The sequence below is a fragment of the Anoplopoma fimbria genome, chromosome 21 (assembly GCF_027596085.1).
Source record: "Anoplopoma fimbria isolate UVic2021 breed Golden Eagle Sablefish chromosome 21, Afim_UVic_2022, whole genome shotgun sequence".
Classification (NCBI taxonomy): Eukaryota; Metazoa; Chordata; class Actinopteri; order Perciformes; family Anoplopomatidae; genus Anoplopoma; species Anoplopoma fimbria.
Window position 1 is genome coordinate 13,974,037 of NC_072469.1, and position 21,993 is coordinate 13,996,029.

Genomic DNA, 21,993 nt, shown 5'->3' on the forward strand with positions numbered 1-21,993 from the left:
CAATCAACCCTATATAAGTGGGCATCAATCATTTTGATTACAGCCATGGTAATTACAGTATGTAAATGATTTCATAATTAAATTCCTGTAGTCTGCCTACTTATGGACCAGACAGACAGACAGATTAGGCTACTCTGTCTTGAAAAGCTGAGAGTGAAGTGTCCCTATCTCTGAGCAGCATCCAGCTGCCTCCCCCGCTGGAGAAGAGGGATGTTTCCTCGCTGCTGTGCTGTGGGCGAGTGAAGAGGGGCTGTTCCCTCAGCAGATCCCAGCTCAGTCCGTCCACAGCAGCGGCGGGTATGAGCGCGGGGGACCAGGAGGCGACGCGACGACGCATTTCACAGGTAAGAGTGGCTCCAGCTCGAGCGACACACCGTCTTTAATTCAGGCTCTCTCTCTCTGGGGTATTTTTTTTTTGTGTGTGTCTTTTTTCAATTTCACGTCCCATGCGCTCGGCCGAGGAGGCGCGCGCGCTGCTGCTGTGAGACACAGAGGCTGAGAGTCGCATCTGCTTCTGCGTTCAACATTTCCAGCGGTCCCTCAACTTGCAGCCCGAGCCCAGCTACCTCGGCTCTCTCCCCGGTCCGGCTTGTCTCTGCCTCCTCCGGTCGGGATAAGAGGATTTGGGAAAACACACTCTGCCACTTTCAGGACGCGACATTAGAAGGTGAAGGAGTAGGAGGAGAGCGGTGTTTATTTTTTTTTCCTTAACTTGAAGCGTGTGCGGGGGCGACTGCCACTGTTTGCGGACGCGCTCCTATCAGCTGAAGGTTAAAGATTGCTGATGGAGCTAGCCGGGCTAGCGTTAGCCCCGTTATGTGCCGTCCCCCCTCTGCTTTGGAAGAGAGGCCAAACTACGTCCCAATTACGCAGCTGTATGTGTCCTAGCTGTCGAGCAGAGGAGCGCCAGTAAAGGTCTTAAGTGTAATACTGCGGCCATGGCTTCCGTGGGACTCTAAACATCTAGTACTTGTATAGGATTTTTTTTTTTTAACTTCTACAATTGCTCTGACTTAAATTTCCTCAGCGGCATTCCATCCACGGTGTGCTGTTAAAGGCGACAGTGAGCAGCTGGAGTTATAAAACAGAGCTATCATTGAAATACAGTCTGCATAGTGGGTCACCCATCCACCGGAATGAACCATGCACCTATACTGAACCGTACCAGGTCTCAAGTCTTTTCAAAACTGGTATTCATTTTATTCCGTTCCTGTAACGGAACCTTAAACAGATGCAGATGTTTTAACGGGGTTCGGCGTGGGTTCTCCCCGCATCCGTGAACTGCGCTCGTCGGGGGCTAGGCTAGGAAGCTACACGGCAGCAACCTGCAACGGAACCAGCAGGGCTAGCATCATGCCGAGCCTGTCAATCATTTCGTAACGACATGATGACAAACAGTCGGGTCCGGCAACGTGTAGCTCTCGGTTCTGCCCCCGGACGCTTAGGAGCACCAAATGGCGATGGAAACGGAACGAGCTGCAAATAGCCCCTTGGTCAAATGGTATGCCAAGTTTAGGTCGCTTTGATGTTTGCATGTTGTCACTTTGTCACACCTGCTGTTTGCATGATGATGATGATGGCTGCTGCTTGACCTCTCTTCTCCTTCCCCCCCCTCATGCAGCCTCCTGCACGCAGCGCCTTTTGCGAGCTTGCATGCATATATGCTGTGAAAACAGGCATCCTGCTGCCAGTTTGCACAAATTGGTAAATAATATGATGTGCTTAAGACTTACGTTTTTGATTATGAACGTTGAACTCGAAAAAGCTTCTTTTTTTTTTTTTTTTTTATTTTTTTTTTTTTTTTTTTTTACAGCGTAGTAATATTTAATAGCCTACAAGACTGGATGGATTAAACACTGCACTGCTCTTTACTTGCACCTCACATTATGTCACAGCGTTTGCAGTTGCTTAATGGCTTTAATTTTAGAAGGTCTCGGACATAAATTGTTACTGTCACTTAGGGACCTCTAGAGGCCAGATTGTCAAAGCCAAGATTCCACCTGATCGGTTCAAGTTCAAGATGATCACTTAGTTATGTTGTTGCGGTGAACAAATGGAGCATCATCATCTCAAGTAGGTGTAGTTTTTCCTGTTTTATCTCCACGTCTTATTTGGGCTGCTAGGTCACGGCCTCAGGTCTGATTAATGTGGGTTGTGTTAGTATTTATGAAAGTGCTATTAATGTTGCCCCGGAGTGATCTGCTCCTTCTTGCCAAGACCTTTCGTAGCTCAGTGAGCTTACATCCAAAGCTGTTGGTAAATGTCAGTGAAGAAGCGTTTTCCTGACAGCGTGCAGGATGTGCAGATAAAAAAAGACAAAATAGTGCTAAAACACACAGCCCAGACCAGCACCAGCTAATGTACATTTTCACAGGAAAGGGTGAGATCTTAGGTGCTTGTGCGTAGGCGCATGTGTGTTACGTGGTAGGTCTTTCGCACATCCTTGAGACCAGGATGGTGTGTGAACACAAGGCCCTGCTAGATGCCCCGAGGAGAGGGGGGGAGGTATGGTGGGATGGGGAGCGTGTTAAGAAGGGAAGCAGCTCATTAATTCCTTCCAGCAGCGGAGGAAAGGGTTGGTCAGCGAAAAAACTGGAGGGGCCCTCCACGGCTATGAAAATGAGTCATACCAATTCAACTTTCAGGAGTGGTCCAAACAGCCAGCGATAAGTGTGGGCCGGGTTGAGTTCCTGGTGTTGAAGGCTAGACTTTCTCTTTCCAGCAATTGTGTGTGCAGTGGTTGTTTTAGGGTTTGACAAATTATCTTTCCCTCTCAGTCTACTCCCTGTCTATCTTCACTTTTATTTCTAGGTCAAGTGAAAAATAAATATATATATATATTTTTCTGTCGTTGGGTAGTGGCCAAAGCCCTTGAAAGTCATCCGATGTTTGCCCGGCTACAGGGATCCCCTCGGAGGTCCTGCCTGATGTCACGTGTGATGTCAGAGCAGAGGTGACGCAGGCAGGAGGGAGGAGGGCGGCAGACGGAGCCAGACGCCAATGTGTGAAAGCCACTGACATCTGCCAGTGTGCCTCTCTCAGAGTGAGAGTGCAGGGCAGAGAGTGTGATCTACGTACTGTTGTAGATACCGTTACGTCCTAGCCGGTTGATGCTCATGTGTTTGGCTGATTGCATTGTGATGTCTGTGTGTCAATTGTATGCCGGTGCGCTGATTTAACCCTGATCTAGATTTTCATGCGTTTACTTTTCCACGTTCACCATCCATGATGACAACACTTTACTTCCCTTGCGTGGGAGAGCCTTTTTCATCCCACCTGTAATCTGCATCACAGTCATCTGTCACCATAATTCTGCTGTTGCCACGTCCTGTCAGCTGCCTTTAGATATCCCACTCTAGATGAGCTTAACCGGCCTTAATGAGGCATAGTCTCTTGGATTGGTAAAATATATTGACGTTGGATTGTTTATTACCCTTTACTGCAATAATACTGTGCAGGAGGCATGCAGAGTCCATCTGATTAGCAGGAAGCCAGAGCGTGCTAACCCCTTTGATCACTGTGTTTCTGGCTGATAAACCATGCCACTGTCATCTCTAGCAAGAACCCGGACCTTGACAGACACTAATTACCATGAATCCAGTTTGGCATGCTCAGAAAACAGCATGGGTTGGGAGCAGTTCAGTGCAGGTGAAGCCCAGTGTGCTGCAGAACAGTGCCTCGCTGAATTACCGTGACTAATAACCCCTCCTTTATGTTTGGTCTTTTGTTCCTCATATGAAATGATAAATCTTTTTTCCAAATGTTGGCACGAGTTGCTGCGTTTTGGAGCAGCTTCCTCCACATGCGAGTGTTTGGATGCATTCAACAGGGAAATCTCATGACGTCAAATCGCTACATTTTCAGCTGAACTAAGCTAAGCCCGCCATACAATGGGAAATGAGTCCATTGATATGAAAACCCTAGCATCTTCTTACTGGTTGCTGCGTGTATTTGCCTTGTGAGTTAATGAGCTATCAGCCATAATGTTTTAGTGCGTGAGCCGGTTGTTATTGAACATTTTCTTTGGATCGAAACACTGATGCTGCATTAGACAAACGTTTGGCTGGACTACTTTTTGACAGTCTGAAATGAATCAGAACCAGACCATACTGTTTCAGACCACAATGTGTTGGAGTATGCCCCCCCCTCCCCCTCCCCTCCCCCTCCCATCCTGCCTTTGATTTCGCTGCCAGTGGAGTCCGACAGTAATAAGTTTTGGACTGAAGAAATGCAGCGGGAATATCTTAGCAGGCCCACATGCTATTGTCTGAGGGCTGCCATTCACAAAAGCAAAACAACCGTTGCCATGGGATGTGCTCGACAAAATAATGTAAGTGGGTGTTTTTTTTTGGCTAGACCTTTCCACATGAGCTAATTGACTCGCAATGCGCGGGGGCCCTGCCTGTTTCTACTCTCTCTTCTTGGAGGGCCCGGACGCTAGTGAAAGCACATGGGTTGCAACGTGGTGATGAGCTGTGATGGATGGCGAAATCCTTTTGTTGTTGTTATCCATCACTTAAACAGATGCTCACTTGTTAGTTTACGGACCTGTTCCAGAGAGAAGTTTAATTTGTCATCGTTGCAATGGCTCATAATTGCCCTAAACTACAGTTGCGTATTTCCTGAGCGTAGTGGGGGGTTTTTCTGATTGATGTGACCTAAGCTTATATGCATATATTTTATGTTGCTGAGTTACAGTCCACCTGAAATGGAGAACATTGTGCTTTTCTAGAGGTCAGCATGGGTAAAATGTGGCCTGTGGTGCCTGTTTATTCCTCCGGCTCCAGCCCAAAAACAGGCCTCACCAACTTCTCTCCACGGGACAAACAGGAGCCCGCAGAGAGCCTGATTGGAAACATTTGCGACACCGTCGGCTTTCCTCCTCCCCCCCCAACAACGACTCACTTCCTGAGGAAGGGAGACGGCCCCTCCGCTGGACACAATGATGTCACATAGATAAACAATCTGCGGAGCGTTGCTGTTTGCTGAATGTGATGGGCTGTCATCCCTGAGAAACCCCTTGTGCGTGCACAGTCCTAACAGATGCAGGCCAGAGACTAGCCAAGTACACACCCACTCGGGTCAGTTGTTGTAGATCCAAGGAGACTGGGAACAATGTGGTGGAGAGGTGCAGCTCTGGTGGAATATTTTTAGGAAGAGGGCTAAACGTTTCTTTTCTTCCAGGCTCTGGTGTTAGAGATTCCTTTTTGTTGTGGTGTTTTTCGTGCCTGGGCCGGTTCAATCCAGACTTGTTTTTGTCTGTAGTTCGTCACTTTTGGGAGGGGTGTACTATTTTAACACATGTCAGTGTGTTCTTTGGAACAACATTCATAACTGTTACTATTTGTTTTGACCACAGTGCAGACCATCTTCTGTTTTTGTGCTTTTTGCTTTTTATACAGTATTTTTATTGAATGTCATGGTTGCTAACTATCTATAAAGTTTATTTACATAATCCGTAACCCAGCCCTGCAATCTGGACTATTTACTAACACCCTCTTACTCTGCGTTTCTGTCCTCCCCCGAGGCCTGATCTAGGTCTCCGTCATGCATTGTCTGCCACCCATGCTGTCCCTCTGCTTCCATTCCTCTCCACCTCCCCACTATGCCCTCATCTCAGTTGGGCCATGAATAAGGAGCTGACACCAAACTGTCAACCTGCAAGCCGTCATGCCCCTGCATCGTGCCGCTGGTGTAGCCGCCAGTAAGGGCACAGCCCCCCCGTCACGCAGCTAAAAAAAAATGCTTGTACCTGTTTTCAATAAACAAGCCGTGGCCTTGACAAAAGTTCACTTGACCCCAAAAGTGTCCGTCTTACATATTGCGCTGCGTAGTAAATGTGACTGGTGTTACAGTAGTAGCGTACAGTGGCTGATTAGAGAAAACGTGGAGGCTGGTGTGAGGGTCTTCTGTAGGGAACCGCCAGCCCCCTTGTGGTTCCTTTTTATTTTTAGCTTACTTTGCTGCATATGTTATCCATAAACTCTATCATTAATTTCTCTCTTTGAGTGAGCCGTGTCATTAAAATACAGCAGATCTGCCCCCCCCATCCCCCACCGAACCCCTGAGTTTCCAAATCCAAGAGCCTGTAATGCCAGTCTTTTGCACAGAAGACGGCATTGTAGCGAAACACAATGTTGTTGTGTTTAGGGGGATGAAAGCCGACCATTGTTGCATACCGTTGCTTGAATCCGAGGTTTTATTTGATATCAAATGGGTAATTCCATTGCGTAACAGCATTAGCAGCATTTAAACGGGGCCTGCCATGGGAAGGAAGGAGCGGGGGGTGGGGTAGTGGCGGAGGACTGAATGCGGGCAGGTCACTTTACAGGAGGAAATCCTCGCTTTTACTGATGATGGAGATAATCCTCATTTGGTGATGACACCAAGAGCAATTGCCTCAGATTAAGGGTTTAGCTTGATAACACAGCATATGGATGCGCAGATAAAACAGGTTAATGTGCAACGATCATAACAAAAGTGAATTATCATATTAATGAACATAGCCCTTGACCTAAGGCTCACTAAGGCTAATTAAGCCTTTTGGCTGGTTGGAAGGATAAGCTTCATCTACAGGGAGAAAAAGATGGCGATACCAATCTGACTGATCGATCTGATACGGGCTTCTCCAACGCTGTAAGGACCCCTGGTGTTGGTTCTTAATTTAAAGCATAGTAGAAAACAGTTTACATTTCAAATAAACATTGCTGTTCATCAAATGAGTTTGAATACTCTGTTATGACAAATGACCACAAATATTACCACCTTGGTTCCATCTTGCCAGCATTTTTCAGTTTTTCAGAGACACTATGTTATTGAACATAGTCACTGGCCTGTTGCCCAGAAAGTTCAACTACAGTTCATGAAATAACAGTCTGTGACAAACTGTGCATGTCCCAAGTCTGCATGCTAGCGAATGAGCAAAACCAATCCCCATTTTTTTGTTGTATCGACATTGGTCACAAGAATCCTCCCCGACCAAACTCAGAGCCAGCCTCTCCTTTAGGAGATTAGTCAAAACACAAATGGAAAGAGTTAAACTCAACAAAAGTATTAACTGGGTAAGCGCCAAGAGTCAATCCTCCAAAACTAACAGGTTTAAGGTTTTAAATGAAAAAGATAATCGTATTAGAGAGCCAGACGTACAAAGAGAGCGGCATTTCACGCTCTTGGATCCTGTTAATCACCTAGTAGGCTATCCTAGGGTTCAGGTACAAGGAGGAGGGAGGGAGGGAAATAGAGAGGGGGTAGCGATGCTGCCCTCTGAGTCAGGACTCCTCTCATAGATGGATTTTGTCATCTCTATGGGACTATGGCTAAACAAATGCTAAGAAGCACAACAAATGCTAATCTGTTTGCAGCTGAATACATTTGGGCGAGGCTGCGTCGCCGGTCTGTTTTTTTCAAAACCAAAAGCAAGCAATCGGGTTGTGCCATTAAACGATCATAGTGTGTGATTGGCTTTTAAACTCTCCGTACAGCATTTGATTCTGGCAGCGAGTCTGGCGCTGCTGTTCCTGAATGCCATTTCTTATTAAGGACAGCCAGGTTGTTGGCAGTATGCTCCAGTGGAGAGTATTGAATGAGTGGGCCGCAGTAGCATCTGTCCTGTTGACAAGGTAGGAAGCATGACTTCATCAAGGGCGTTACATCATGAGCAGATGCACCCTGGGTATCACCAATTCAATTCTTCATCAGTCCTTGATACTAATACTTATAGCCTAGTCATTTTTGGAGGGCAGAAAGCAAAAGTCATAATGCTTGTTTACCTTTATAATGTTGAAGATTATTAGGATTTATTCAGTGTTGACAGCTATTCCACCTTCAAGCCTAATTAAAACACTGTCAGCATTGGTGTGGAGTAATTCATTAATTAATGCTTATCTTCTCAATTGTGAGGTATTGTGTAGTTTATAAAGTGCCAAGAACTAGTGAAAATGTCCATCCCGTCAGTACATGGCTTGTTTTGTGCAATCAGTCAGAAACCTGAATGTATTCAGTTGCCTATCACAGACCAAAATTCACATTTGAGGGCAACAGGAAATCATGAAATCTTTTGGCATTGTTGCTCAAGAATACATACTTAACAGATGAATTTGTGTTGATCGGCAAATCATTTTAACTCTACAAACAAGACACATCGTAAAAGACGGCATTGGCGTGTTGAATCATTCCTTTAGTTCCTTTCGGTTAAGATATTCTGTAATTTTCTGAAATGAAGGTAGTACTTCTGGAATATGCGTACCAGTATCCCAGACTGCTATTTTTTTTTAGGGCATGCAGCTGAAAAAATGTCCTCATCCCTTTAAACTGTAACCAGAAAATACCTTTGAGATGAAGAAAAGATGTCGAGAGAGAGGATGCGGAAGAGGAACACAATCCCCCAGTTGCCTCATTGATGCAAAACATGAGCAGTGGTTGGCTGCTAACAGCTACCTTGCAGCCACTGCATGGAAGTCTACAGGGAGCCCATTGTAAACAGCACCAGCAGCTCTCTGAAACTCCTGTTGCCGCTGATCATCAGGCTGTTTAGGGTTGTTCTTGAGGGCATTTGTTTACCTCCCCGTCCTCCTAAGTTCTGGACATAGATGGGTTTGGTGCCGGTGATCACCGAGTCAGATGGAAAGAGGGTTGTTGCTAGGAGGGCTGGAGAAGAGAGGAGGGAGGGTCGGGCTGCTGGGAAGGCGGTTGATCTCGGTTTTGTCGTGGCGGCTCAGAATTTGGCGGTCTTTATTCTTTGTTTCATCCTCACAACTGTCCTTATGGGTTTGGACCCTTGACAGAGAACTGGACACGGGTAACGGGTATAATGGTTTTAGCGTCACCCTCTTTTCTCTGTCTCTCTTCTTGTCTCCTCATGTCGTCCGCCTCTCTCTGTTTTTTCCCCCAGTGATGGCCTCAGCTGCGCAGCTGTGACGGTGATCCTGCCGCTGCACGTAGCGGAAGAAGCAGAGACGCCTTGACAACCAACCTACCTTCCTCTCTCTCTCTCTCTCTCTCTCTCTCTCAGAAAAAAAAAGGTAGAGAGGAAAAAGAAAACACACCAGCATAAACAAATGCGACCATGTACAGCGTGGAGGACCTCCTCATCTCTCATGGATACAAGCTGCCCAAGCATACCACCTCCTCCTCCACCCCTACCCCAACCCCCGCGTCCTCGTCCCGCCAGGCTCCCTCCTCCTCACCGCCATCCTACAGCAAACACCATGAAATCCTGGAGAACAGGCCCGGCCCCAGGACAGTGAACGGCTACGAAAGAGGGCCCGGGATGCCTTACGGGAACGGTGGCGGAGCAAGGCAGCCCCAAGCGTACGGCAGCGGCTGTCCCAACAACAACAACAACGAACCCAGGGACAGAGGCCCGTCCAGGCGGGAGGGCGAGAACCGGTGCCAAATCGACACCCACTCCTTGGGAGAGTCGCTGACCTCAGACAGCGGGTAAGACAGAGTCTGTGCCGTACCTTGAGACCAGTGATGTGGTCCTGTCTGATCGACCCTTTTGCATGCCCTATCACGATGGACCGAAGTTTGTCTTCGATCTTTATTGATGAATGACACAATGTTATGCTGCTTTCATGGAGCAGGTTCGTGAAAATATATACCTCATCACAGAGTTTTGCATTGGGATTTTGCATAGCATCTTAAATGGAACCGTCTAACACTGCTGCTCAGTCCCTTCTGCCATTTCAGTCTTGCTTCTGTCTTTTCCCTGGCATTCAGTTCAGCTCTATTCCCTTCTTTCCTCCACTTCCTAATCAAGTCTTGGGAAGGGGAGGAGGGATATTGTGCGTTGGAGTCTTAATCTGCCACATGGGAGCTCGGAGTTGTAATCAAAGCAGCTTTTGGGCAAACCTATGAGCCCCATTTGAGCGTGCCCGATCCTACACACACAGCTTGCCAGGTTTGTCAGGATACCCCCTTACCCATTCTGCCCTCAAACATAACCAATCTACCTAACCCACTTCCACTGTTTCACAAGTATTATACCTACTTACATAATGCATACCCCATCAATAATACAGGATTCGCATAGGGTGTATTTAAATATGTATATGGAGGATAGGCTATATTTAGCTTAGTCTGGCGTTATGCAATTGAAACCCTCCTGGGTAGGGACTGTATGATATTACCAGAGATATCGCGCGGCTGCAGCCAATCTGTTTTTTCCTGAAAACAGGATTGTTTAATTTGCCTATTTGCACCAGTTCTGGGGGTGAGTGTGCTGTAACTGAGACAAAGTCAATACAGCTGTTCTCATGTCCACACACAAATTAGGCAGGCTTGTCAGAATTTTTTCCCTTTTTCCTTACATTTTGTTTGGCTGACTTTCTCTTTTCCCCCTAATCCCTTTTTGCCACCAGCCAGTGACAGAGCATCTGAAAATAGTCAAATGACCTTGAATAATGTCAGTGGTTGGTGTTTGTGGTTGTTTTTTTTCACTTTACGCTGCTATTCTTTGAGACGAGTAATCCGCATTTTCATGTCGCCACTCTGCCAGTGCTATCAGAGCATTCTGTTGGGAATGTGGGAATTGCTAAGACATATGTTCTGCGATTTCAGTCTGTTATTTGTTCATCCTTCTTTTTTCCACTCATCCAAATCCGTTTTGCCTGGCAGCTTTAGTTTAGATAAGAAACAGGCCTATCTTGGCACTCCCATTAGGCAGTGCTACTTAGACCCAATTAGGCTAATGATGGTAACCCATCTTACATAAGATGCCCTCAAATTCAGCAGATTGGCATGGCTAGCCCCCCTCCCATCCCCCAGCAAACATCTCTGGCCAGTGATGATCATGGATGGAAATGTCAAGGACGCTCAGTGGCCTCGGCCTTGAGGGGGTGTACGCATGTGCTTGCGTCTTGTTTGCGTTGTCAGTCAGTCAGTCACTCCACAAATAGCCTGAAATGATCGGACTGTATGCAGACACCCATCTCATCTTGTTGTAGCCCATCATGTCTGCCATCAAACATCCTCCCCAGAGATAAAGCTCAGGAGATTTCCTCGCACTGGTTTAGAGAAATGCTGCTCATTTTATCAGATTAGGAGCTAAAGGAAAGTGCAATACAAGGACTGTCAATGAAACGTCCTCTAAATTGTTGATTTGTCTTGGAGGACATCCAGGACTAACAGCCACAGTGTATCATTGTGTAATGTGTTCATTATGCTCCATGGAAAATCACAATTACCAGATGCTGCATTGTTATTCATGGACCTCTGTCTCCATCTAGTGGGAAACGCTTACTTTTTTTTAAATCTGTCCTCATTGGGGCATTATTTGTTGGCGTTTAATGGCCCACCACTATTGTATCTCAATGTTTTGATTATTGGATTTCTTTAATGTTTTAAAGTGCTCATAACTTTGCTGTGAGCAGCTTACCACATTGCTTTGGCTTATGTCTAAATCAGATATAAACCAAAATAACTTAAAGGTCGGGTTATGCTTGAATCAAAAGTAGTTGCGACACACAGTCTGACCATTTCTGAAGGAAAAAGTGTTTATAGCTGTTCCAAACTGCCATGCTCCAAGGCTGGTTAGACAGCCTGCCATCATCAATCAAATACGGGGATAAAAGTAGACACTTTGGCTCAGTCTTTCATGAAAAGAATTCATAGTGTTGAACACAAAAAGGGGCAGAAGTGATGGCGTAAAGAATGGAAAAACAAAAGCTTAAAAAGAAAGTTCAAACCCTTCTTACCTCTGCTTACTTGGCCAATTGCTGTTTAAACTGAGCTTGCTTGTCAGATTGTAACAAAAACCCAGCTCTGATGCGGGAAAGAGGTGGGGGCTTCAAACACTATTCAACCATCCAACAAGCACTTTGATTGAAGCATAACGACGCCTTTATTTGTGTGTTTCCTCACAGATTCTGTGATGGCACCAGAGTTCCTCAGTCGCAGTCCAAGGATGTGGCCTACTGGAGGAGGAGAGGCCAGGACTTCACAGTGCTACTGGACTATGCTGACCTAAGAGAGAACCATGGGGGAGGCCAGGGGGGTTACGGCAGGCCGGAGGGGTCTCAACAAGCAAGAGGCCAAGAGTTGTCTGCAGAGGAGCGTCAGAGAGCTGCTCAGGAGAGACAGCGCTGGGCAGCCCAGGCCCAGGCTCAGATGCAGGCCCAGGCCCAGGTCCAGGCTCAGTTCCGCTCTAGAGAGAGGGAAGCAGCTCTCCATCAGTGGAGGATGGCGAGCGATAGGAAGTGCCAGAGCCTGGGGACAGATGAGTGGCGTCCAGCTGTGAGCTTTGGCCACCAGCTGTCACAGAGTGAGGGTGAGCGTTGGGCACAGGAGCAGCAGAGACTCCATGCCCGGACACCCGAGGGTATGGTAGTCCATCCCAGGGCAAAAGCCAAATCCCAGTCCCTGCCCAGGATGCTGCAGCCTGAAAGCCTGCAATATGTGGACATAGACTCGTCCGGTCTGGAACTGTTCAGGCGGGTCAATGGACACCCACTATCACACCACGACCTTTACAGGCCACCCCGCTGGCCAGAGAACGGCAGGCCGGCCAGCGCCAACCAACTCTCAATGACACCAAAGCAACGCTTCACACGACCCCCCAGACCTCCCTCTTATGAGATGCACCAGCAGATCAGGGGAAGCTGTGAGATGTTGTCTGGTAGAGATTCAGTGATTCTCCAGGCCAGGGACAGAACCCCACTTCCAATATCAAGGACAGGTGACCCTCAACTGGACTATTTTGCACAGGACTCTGGACCTCCAGGATACATCCCTCCCCCATCATATAAAAGAGCTCCTTTAATGGGAGGGGGGCGAAGGGGATATGGTGAAATTGCTCTTGACTACAGGTAAATTAGTCTTTTTGTTTTCTTAATCTTAAATTAGACATTTTTCTCTTTCACATAAATTAGCCGTGCTTCTAAATTCAACACTTGAGGGGCAACTTCACAAAAGAATTGCGTGGCTTTTGCAACCTCTAGAAGCTGCCAAGCACATATCTTCTTTGTCCTACTGTGCTTTTTGCACGTGTTTGAATTAAGTTATGTGCATAAATTTAACAGTGTTTTACATGTCCATGCAAATGAGCCTCATTGCAAAAACAGTCAAGTTAACAAAGATCAGCACTTATAGCCACGAGCAGTGACAGTGAAATAATTAGCGTCTTTAGAGAGTTTGAGGTATCTGAAGAGCATTTAAAAGGGTTTTCCACTCAATCTAATTTATTTTGGGATGCAGTGACAGTTCATTTAGTTTCATGAAAAATGTATAAATAGAGCTTCCCCTACATGTCATTTTTGAAAATACACGTGGAAAGAAAATGAGAAGAAAATGAATGAAAAATAAGGTTATTATATAAACAAATACACAAATTACTACTAGTGGAACTCTTGTGAGCCCCTACTGACCCTCTCGCTCAGGCTGACTTTCACCCCTCACAACCGACGCATTGGCTTCATGCACACTTATACTTTGCCACATGCATAAATGAAACCAGATGCAAAAAGGGCAAATTGGAGTCAGCTGCAATACGTTGTGGGTGTGTTGCTCTAAAGTAACATGAGCAAATATCTTTTGTGAAATGGACTGTATGAAGGGCCAGATAACTGTTGCAAACGTTGCATAATTCATGGCGCTATCAGTGGCTGCAATCCGTTCTTCATGAATTTTCCCCTGAGTGTGTATGGTTGGCCTTTTTCAAGAGGCTGTAATGCTCTGTAGTGTAAACAGAGACTAAAATAAATCTTTAGTACACATAGGAAATGTATAGCTTAGAACGTTTAAGATTTTTTTATGAAATGATGTGTAGAAAATTATTTGAAGGACAGTAAAACTGAATAAGAGCATTGAAATAATATTTTAATTGTAGGAAAATTCACTCAGTGTTCATGACCACAGATGGCATAGCCCTTTAATCCTCTATGCCATGTTGCACCTGCATCTCAGATAATGCTCAATAACAAAGCATAATAAACTACCTACCATCATTTTTTATTTTTTAAAGCAGATTATGTTGAACTCTCTAAATGGGTTCTATGTTATGTAATAATAATAATGGAGAGGTTCCTGTCTTCTCAAGATCATTATTTGTTCTCTGATTATATTCATTGATATTTAGAAATGTCTGTTTTGTGCAACAAAGGTACCTTTACATTGTATTCTGAAATTGAGTGACAAGTAGTTTTTAACTTTCTAAACAGATACTGGATTAGAGCAATATCATTTGTGTAGCATTACTTGAATCATTTTTGAAGCCTTCACTCTTTACACTTTTATTGTTGCTAAGATAAAGTGCAACTGTGTTTTTTGACTTCTAGGTACAGAGGGGATGTGTACCAGCATATACAAGTGGCTCCAGATGGATCTCACTGGTTCACCAGACATCCAGCTGGTTCCTGGCCTGATCCCCAGAGAGAGAGGAGTATGAAGCAGCTTTACCCTGTATATACTACAGTGGAGCGCCCCGGTGGAGGGATACAATACATCCCCTTTGATGACCCCCGTATCCGCCATATTTCCTCAGCCCTGGGTGGCAACTCCCTGACGGACGCTGACAAGATCCGGCACATCCGTAATGAGCTTCCCAGTGTCACAGTGTCGGAACCTGCTTCCAGTGACAGTGCCTTTTTGCCCCCGCCATTGGGGCCTTTTATCGCTGCCAAACTGGCCGATGATGCTAACCAGACGTCTGCTAGCGACTTTGACAATGACAATAACAGGTGGCACAGTGATTTGCACAAAGTGGCTGTCGATAACTTCCCAGCAACTGACCAAAACTGCAACAGATATCCCAAAAACCAACGCCCTCCTTCATCTCCCTCGTCAGCCTTCCAGGCCCCATTAGCAAGAAGTTGTTCTCGTCAGGGGTCCAGCTCAGATCAGGTCTTTGCAGAAACCATCACCCAAGTGAAGAAAATTGTCCCAGATTCAGGGCCAGAGAACACTAAAAGAAGAGTAAGTGAGACCATCTTCTGCCTTGTGTCTGTCCCTGTTCACACACCAATCAACATTAGCAAAGACTTAGCGGCAGATCAGAACAACAATGAGACAATACCAAGCCTGACTGTCACCAACACAGAGACCTTCGCTGTAGGCCTCAAAGAGAGCCCCAACGTGCGGAGTAAGTCAGTGAATGAGATGCCCATCAAACCCCATTACTCTCACTATCACACCAGCAGCACATCCTCAATGAGGAACTACAAGAGGGCTCCTCTAAGGAAAGAGATATTAGATGCCTGGGCACTTCAAGCACGGCAAGATAAAGAGTTGTGCTATGCCGGGTCCTGGCCTGGAAACCAGTACCGTAACCAGGAGACCCAGACTGGCTCACCTTTGAAAAGTCCAGAACCCCAAAGTCCTCCTGGGGGACAAGAACCTGTGCCGTCCATCTCAGACACAACCACAGATAGTAATGTGGGACCAGAAAGTAGCTCTTCGTATGGGTACCCCATGGCAGGCCAGAAAAACCTTCATCCCTCCAGCAACAGTGCATTCTCCCGTCTCAGCCTCAGCCCAACACAACCTTCACCCTCCCAACCCACACAACAAGACCGATCCTCCCCATCGAATGCGCGGGATCAAGGAGAGCAGCCATCGTCCCCCAGGAAGAGCAACTCCAGTCCCCCTGAGAGTGCAGAGCAAGTGACCTTTGGTCAATTTCTTTTAAAGCCAGTGAACCGTCGGCCCTGTGATGCTATTGAAGAACTGGAGACCATTAATAAGGAGATGGAGGACACAATCAGCAAGAGACCCAATGGTGATCAGTGCATTGACGATCTAGATGGGGTGAACAAGGGATTAGATCCGTTTCAGTCAGGAGCACATTTCATTGCTGGTCTAGAACCAGGCAGGGAAGCAATCAGTCTTCCACCAATGCACATAGAAAAACCTAACAATTTAAAAGTCAGATCAAAGTCCTTGGCTTCTACCGCTGATCTAGACTCCATGGACATCAAGAGTGCTTTCTCCAGACCACAGGCCAACAACATACCATCAACAAATGATTTACCAATTCTCTCCAACCCAGGCCATAAAGACAGTTTCCTCCTGCCCTCACAAACACAACACAATGAGTCAAACCGGCTCTATAGGCAGGACATCCCAGTCCCTCAAGAGTCCTTGCTGAGAGATGTGGGGTTAACCGTCTACACAGAGACTCCTGGTGGTCCTGGAGAGCCAATGCAGCGCTCACTCTCAGTCCCATCTCCACTCGATCATAAGGAGTTTAGTCAGTCAGTGCAGCTCTCGCGGGAGAGCTGGACAGCACTTGTTAAAAATAGTGGTAGCCCCAAGCACAATACAAATAAAGAGCTTAAAGCTGAGGGAGAGACTGAGAGAAAGCCTAAATCAGTCAATGTTCCACCATTCAGGGGTGAGGTGAATTTAAGGATCTGTAGAACCAGGAGCGAAAGCAGCAGATCACCTCAGAAAGAGCGTTCCCCACATATCACCAGGCTGTCCAGGGAGGTTTCTTTTGTGTTAAATGATGATGATGGCAATGGGAGATATGCCATCTCTGAGCCTATGACCTACAAGAATGACTCGACCATGGCAGATAAGCACCTGGAGAACTTACTGATTCGGGAGAAAGCCAATTCTTTACCTGCAGAGGACCTCAGCAACCTGTATGAGGTCAAATACGCAAAAGGCATCCCTGAAAATGAGTCCATTGAGCAGAGGGCTGCCAGAATCCTGGGTATAGCTGTTCCAGTGGAGTCCTTGGGTGTGGCTGACAACCAGGACGATGTGGATACCACTGTGGTTGAGAAACTACACAGTCGAGGCAAAGAGACACAGCAGGTGATGGGAGAGTGTGAGCAAGTCAAAGATGAGACCCTGATTGTTCAGGGAGCAGAGACAGAGGAGGTCAAGGGTACAGAATCAGGAGAAGACCACAATGAAGGAGACAGACAAAAGCACAGCAGCAACCACAGTGATGGTGAAGACACTGAGATTCAGTCTCTGGTGGTACTGGACTTGCCCGAGTTCCCACCTCATACGCTTCCCCTATCCCTCCCTGTCACCCCTGCTGACAAGCTAGCACTCAGCACATGCAGTGTGGAGAAGAGGGGGCGAGGTGGAGCATGCAAACTAATCGAATCCTTGCAAGATAAGCTAACCTCTTCCGCTGTCTCATCTGCTACATCTATGGGCAGGTCAACCCCAGACAGAATGGCCCGCCTGAAAGAGCTGGACTCAGTGTCTCGAATAAGACGCCTCAGCCTCAAAGGTTCAGAGTCTGGAGGAGAAGTTGATTCTGAGGAAAGGGACGGTGACAGAGAGGAGAGTGAAGTTCAGGAAGTCACAAAGGAGGAAGTTGTGGAGCAACGAGAAGAAGAAAATGATAAAAAAACAGAAGAAGAAGGAAGGAAGGGAGAGGAGAACCCAGATGAGCATGAGACTGCACATAAAACACATGACAAGTTGGGAGATCCTAAAGAAGATTGTAAACCTAAAGAAGAGGAAAATGAAGGGATATGTGAGGAAGAGCAAAGACAAGAAGAGGATGCGGAAGACATGAATGTTGAGATTGCACTAAAAGCTGGAAATGAAGAGCATAAAGAAGTAGATGTTGAATTAAAAACAGGAGAGCCAAACGGAGAGGTGGAGCTCAAAATTGTGGAGGATGACAAAGAAAAGCCTTTAGAGACAGTGAGAGATGAACAGAATGAAGCAGAGGTCAGTAAAGGTGAGGCAGCTAAAGACGCTGAGGGAAAAAAATTGCCCAAACCAAAGCAGCGCACCAAGCTGAAGAAACCTCCTCTTCTTCCTAAACCTCGCAGTGTTCCCAAGAGAGAGATAACGCTGCCTCTCAGCTTCAGCACTGGGACCTGTGGCCCCTCGAATATGGAGGATGAGGAGGTGCTCTCTGTATCAGGTGGGTACGAAAGTGTTTACTACGGGCATTGTATTCTGTACACACAACATCTGTTGCATGTCTGTCCGTCTTAGAAAAAGGGGATTCCTCATCAGTTGCTCTATCTGAGGTTTCCCCCATTTTTCCTAATTGTTTTGTGCTTTCTTTCTGAATATAACTTGACAAGCTTGATATCACCTCATATCAGTTTGTGGGCTATGTCATGGGCTACTAGATATATGGTCGGCTTCCACAGATTTAGTTTTTGTCCCTGTGCTAGTGATGGTTCCAAACCTGTAAACCCCACTGGGGCGACAAGACTTCCATTAATTGCTGACAAATAATTCCAGCAAGTAACTCTCCTTAAAACCACAAAAAACTGTTTTTACATTTGAGGTATTGATAGGTTTTTGGTTATGACGTCTTTGGACAGAGCCAGGCTAGCTGTTTCTACGTGCTTAGAGTTTTTATGCTAAGTTAGGCTAACCGTGTGGGACTGATATCAATCTTTTCATCTCATTCTCACAAAGAAAGCAAATTAATTTTTAAGGTGTCCCGGGGAGTTTCTTGTTAACTAAGTTACTGCTTACATGCAGTGTTCGGAGGCTTTCACATCGGTGACCCAGGCCCAGATACAAGCTTCGCCCCAAAGTCAGTTTGATTGTTGTGAGCAGTGTGTACTGTACTATAATGTTGATGTGGGGGGAGTTGAGAGGGGGGCAATTGAGTGAATCCTTGAGCTCTAACAAATGGTGAAGAACTTCCCAGGGTACCTTTAATTTCCACCTTTTTAAGGGCCAATAATATCGTTCTGCCTTGTTTTGATTGTGTTGTCTCATCTATTTTTTCTGCTCTTTTCCAATCAGACTCCTACGACCCCAGTCAAGTCGAGAGAGTGTAACCTCTGACACTGCCTTCACCACTGTGGAAATCTGTCTTTCTCAAGTTAACAGCTTTTTCCAACAACAAAGGCTTTCATCTCATCTCACGGCTTAGTCAGCCGTGAACCCCTCCAATATTGTTACGCATTACTTCTCACAGAACTGACTGTCCTGGTGCTGCGAGAGCATTTTTACAGCCAAATAAAGGCACAGACGGTGCCAATTCTCCAGGCCTTTTTTAACCCCAATGTCCTTGCCCTTCCATTCTGTTCACCTCTCCAAACGTTTATTTGCTCAAGCAAGTTGACTTCCTCCTTTTGAAATTGTCTCACATGTTTTGCTTTTGGAAAAATGCATGTCATTATTCCCGTCTGCACTTGGGCTCCTTCTCGAGCTCGGGTGTTGAAAAATGAATGTAAAAGTGCTTCTGCTCAACAAACAAAAGAAATGTAACAGGAAAAAAAACAACAAGGCAACAGTATTGCATCACAATCAGCATTAACCTACACCAAATGTAAATAAGAAAGAGTTATAAGATTTTATTAAGAATATAAAAATCAATTTAAGTCATTTAATTGCTAAATAAATGTATATTTTCTTATCTATGTTAAGAAAAGACTAGATTTTTGGAAGTGTAGTGGGTGTATTACTAATAATGAAACCCATTGTTCTTTATTCTTATACTTGTGTGATAGAGAATGTACTCAAAGAGCATTGCAATGAGAAACACTGTGGTCCTTGAATAGTTTCGCATAAGAGCAATATAGTCGTCGTATACGGGACATTTGTGACATGATTTGAGTAGCAAGGAGCTGATCTCATTTAAACGTCTGCTTTAAAGCTCTACCTTTTGGTACAGGTATTAGGTTTTTGCACTGCTGAGATTATTGGCTTTATGTTACCAGTGAGCACCTGATAATCTCTTCAAATACTCAGAGATTACACCCAGCCCGTTCTCCGGCACCGTCAGTCTCCACGTCAGCAATCGACATTGTGCATCAGAAATGTTATTTTTGTTCGTCCTCATACCGTTGAAGAAGATTTATATTTTGTGGCATTAGCAGAAGTCTATATTTAACCGTGGAGGTTTTTTTTCTTTGTTCACAGTGATTTCAGAAGTGCTTTTTTTGGGGGGCAGGAAATGATAGATGTAGCTATATTGATCGCAGTGTGCCTTGTACACACTGTTTTTGTGGAGAACTTCATTTGTGTGTAACACATCCTGTATTGTCGGTTTATGAATCCTAATTTAAACTGGACATCAGTGATTGATTTTACTTAGAAGAAAACATTTGAAGTTGTTTTGGCAATAATAATAATAATAATGATAATAGTATTTCAGCCGAAGAAGCTTAATATTGATGCTGTACAGAACATTGGTGTTGGAATACTAATCACAGTGTCTGAACGTGTTCAATACTTTAATGTTGACATATCAGTGCTTTTGTGTGTTGTGGGCATAACTGGCAATTGGTTTACACTCACTTCACTTATGGGGTAGCAATATAAGAAATTAAAAAAAACATACCAAACCAAACTTTATGCTATGCATTGGACATCTACATTTACTGGGTGTAATACCAAAATTCAAAGCTAAAACTGCAACTTCCGGTTCTGCTTGTTTGACCCTGTCACTCTTTGATCCAGTATTTGATGTTGGAGGTGTTGGATCTGGTTGTAGACGTGCATAGAAATAGTAGCTCTGACTGGAGTTCATCAGTGGATGCTCAGTGCGAGGTTTTGTCTTTGTCCTGTTGCCGACCCAGTACCCGTACCTCTGTGTTCCAGGTAATGTGTTATGACCGTTCTCGTAGGTCTTTTTGTACTGCAAGTTCTTTGTAACATGATATAGACTATTGGTGCACATCTTGCTTTGATATTTTCTATTTTCATACAGAAGTATGTACAGCTTCTTTTGTATGCGCGTGGCATCTTTTTTTTTCCTTCTTTTTTTTTGTGCATGAAATGCGTAAGAGGTCAAATGCGTAAGAAGTCAGAGAGAAGGTGTATTTGCATATAATTGCATTTGGTACTATATAGTCTATCCAATAAACAACTGTTATATTTCATATAATGTATATTTTATTTTCAAAAAGTTATTCTACATATTTAAAACAGAACAAGGTATTTTTAGATTATTGTGAAAAGGGAACTGTTTCTGAAGGCACAATATTTGTCTATATTTGAAATGATCACTGAGAGTGACGATGATCAGAAATAGAGACACGTATGTGCTATTGTACAGTACTGCAGACTATTCATAAATAAAAGTCTTTGCATGAAACATTTTGTCTCTGATTTTGTTACATTAAAAAATATATATTATTGTTTTATCATATTGCATAATAAAGTGGCATTGACACAGATATAGAAAGTTAGCTTGCTGCCCCCTTTTGGCCAAAAATATTTTCACAGAGAAGGCCAAACAGTCTAGTCTTGGATAATTTCAGATTTCTTTCTCTCATAATAAGTAAGGATTTCAGTCAACATGAAATAATTCATACTATGTCTTTTTTCAACACACTAAACTATGGCTTTTTTTTTTTTTTTTTTAAACACACAATAGAATACTATACTATGAATTTAATAATAATTATACTTTATTCTACATGCTATAGTATGACTGTTTTTATTATATAGCATGACTTTTGTTGACTTTTTTCGGCATACTATACCATGACTTTTTTGGACCCTCTTCTAAATTTTATAGTATGGTTTTTGTTTTTACTTTTTTCATCATAGAATGCTGTAACTTTTGTTTTAATTTTTTAAAATACTATACACTGAATTTTTTTGACATACCACGCTATGAATTTTTCTACAAACCATAGTTAGATTATTTTTCAACATACTATGGTGGTTCATGTACATTCTGCGGCCAGTATCTCCCATCAATTTTGCTACATTTTGTCTTTATTTCTTATTTTTTGTGTTTATCACAATAGAAGACTTCAATAAAATAAAATAAAAATACACAAGAAATGAATAATGCAAAGTCTTTGGCGATTGGACTTCATAGCAAAACCATCTAACAGAGGGACAGTGATGGTGAGTTCAGACAGGCACAATCCCCCCTGGAGTGGAGGAAGGATGCATCTGATTGTGCTGAAATGACAGCAGCAGACAGGAGAACATTTTTAAAGTTTGACAGCAACGATGTGATTGGCTTAAGGAAACCATGGCAGACTCTGGTCTATTAACTTTAAGTGAGAGCCTACAATCATCTGATATTATGAATCATGACTGAGATTATGAATGACAAGGAGTGTAAAGATAGTCTTCCTGAATGAACTTTCGCTA

General features: G+C 44.6%; 1 protein-coding gene across 1 annotated transcript; it reads left to right on the forward strand.

Moving 5' to 3' along the window:
- Positions 1-9,064: 9,064 nt before the first annotated feature.
- Positions 9,065-20,963, forward strand: jcada (junctional cadherin 5 associated a). Its single transcript, XM_054623405.1, has 4 exons — positions 9,065-9,438; positions 11,865-12,806; positions 14,274-17,833; positions 18,679-20,963. The coding sequence occupies exons 1-4, from the start codon at positions 9,065-9,067 to the stop codon at positions 18,711-18,713; spliced, it is 4,911 nt and encodes a 1,636-aa protein (XP_054479380.1). The 3' UTR covers positions 18,714-20,963.
- Positions 20,964-21,993: the final 1,030 nt, after the last annotated feature.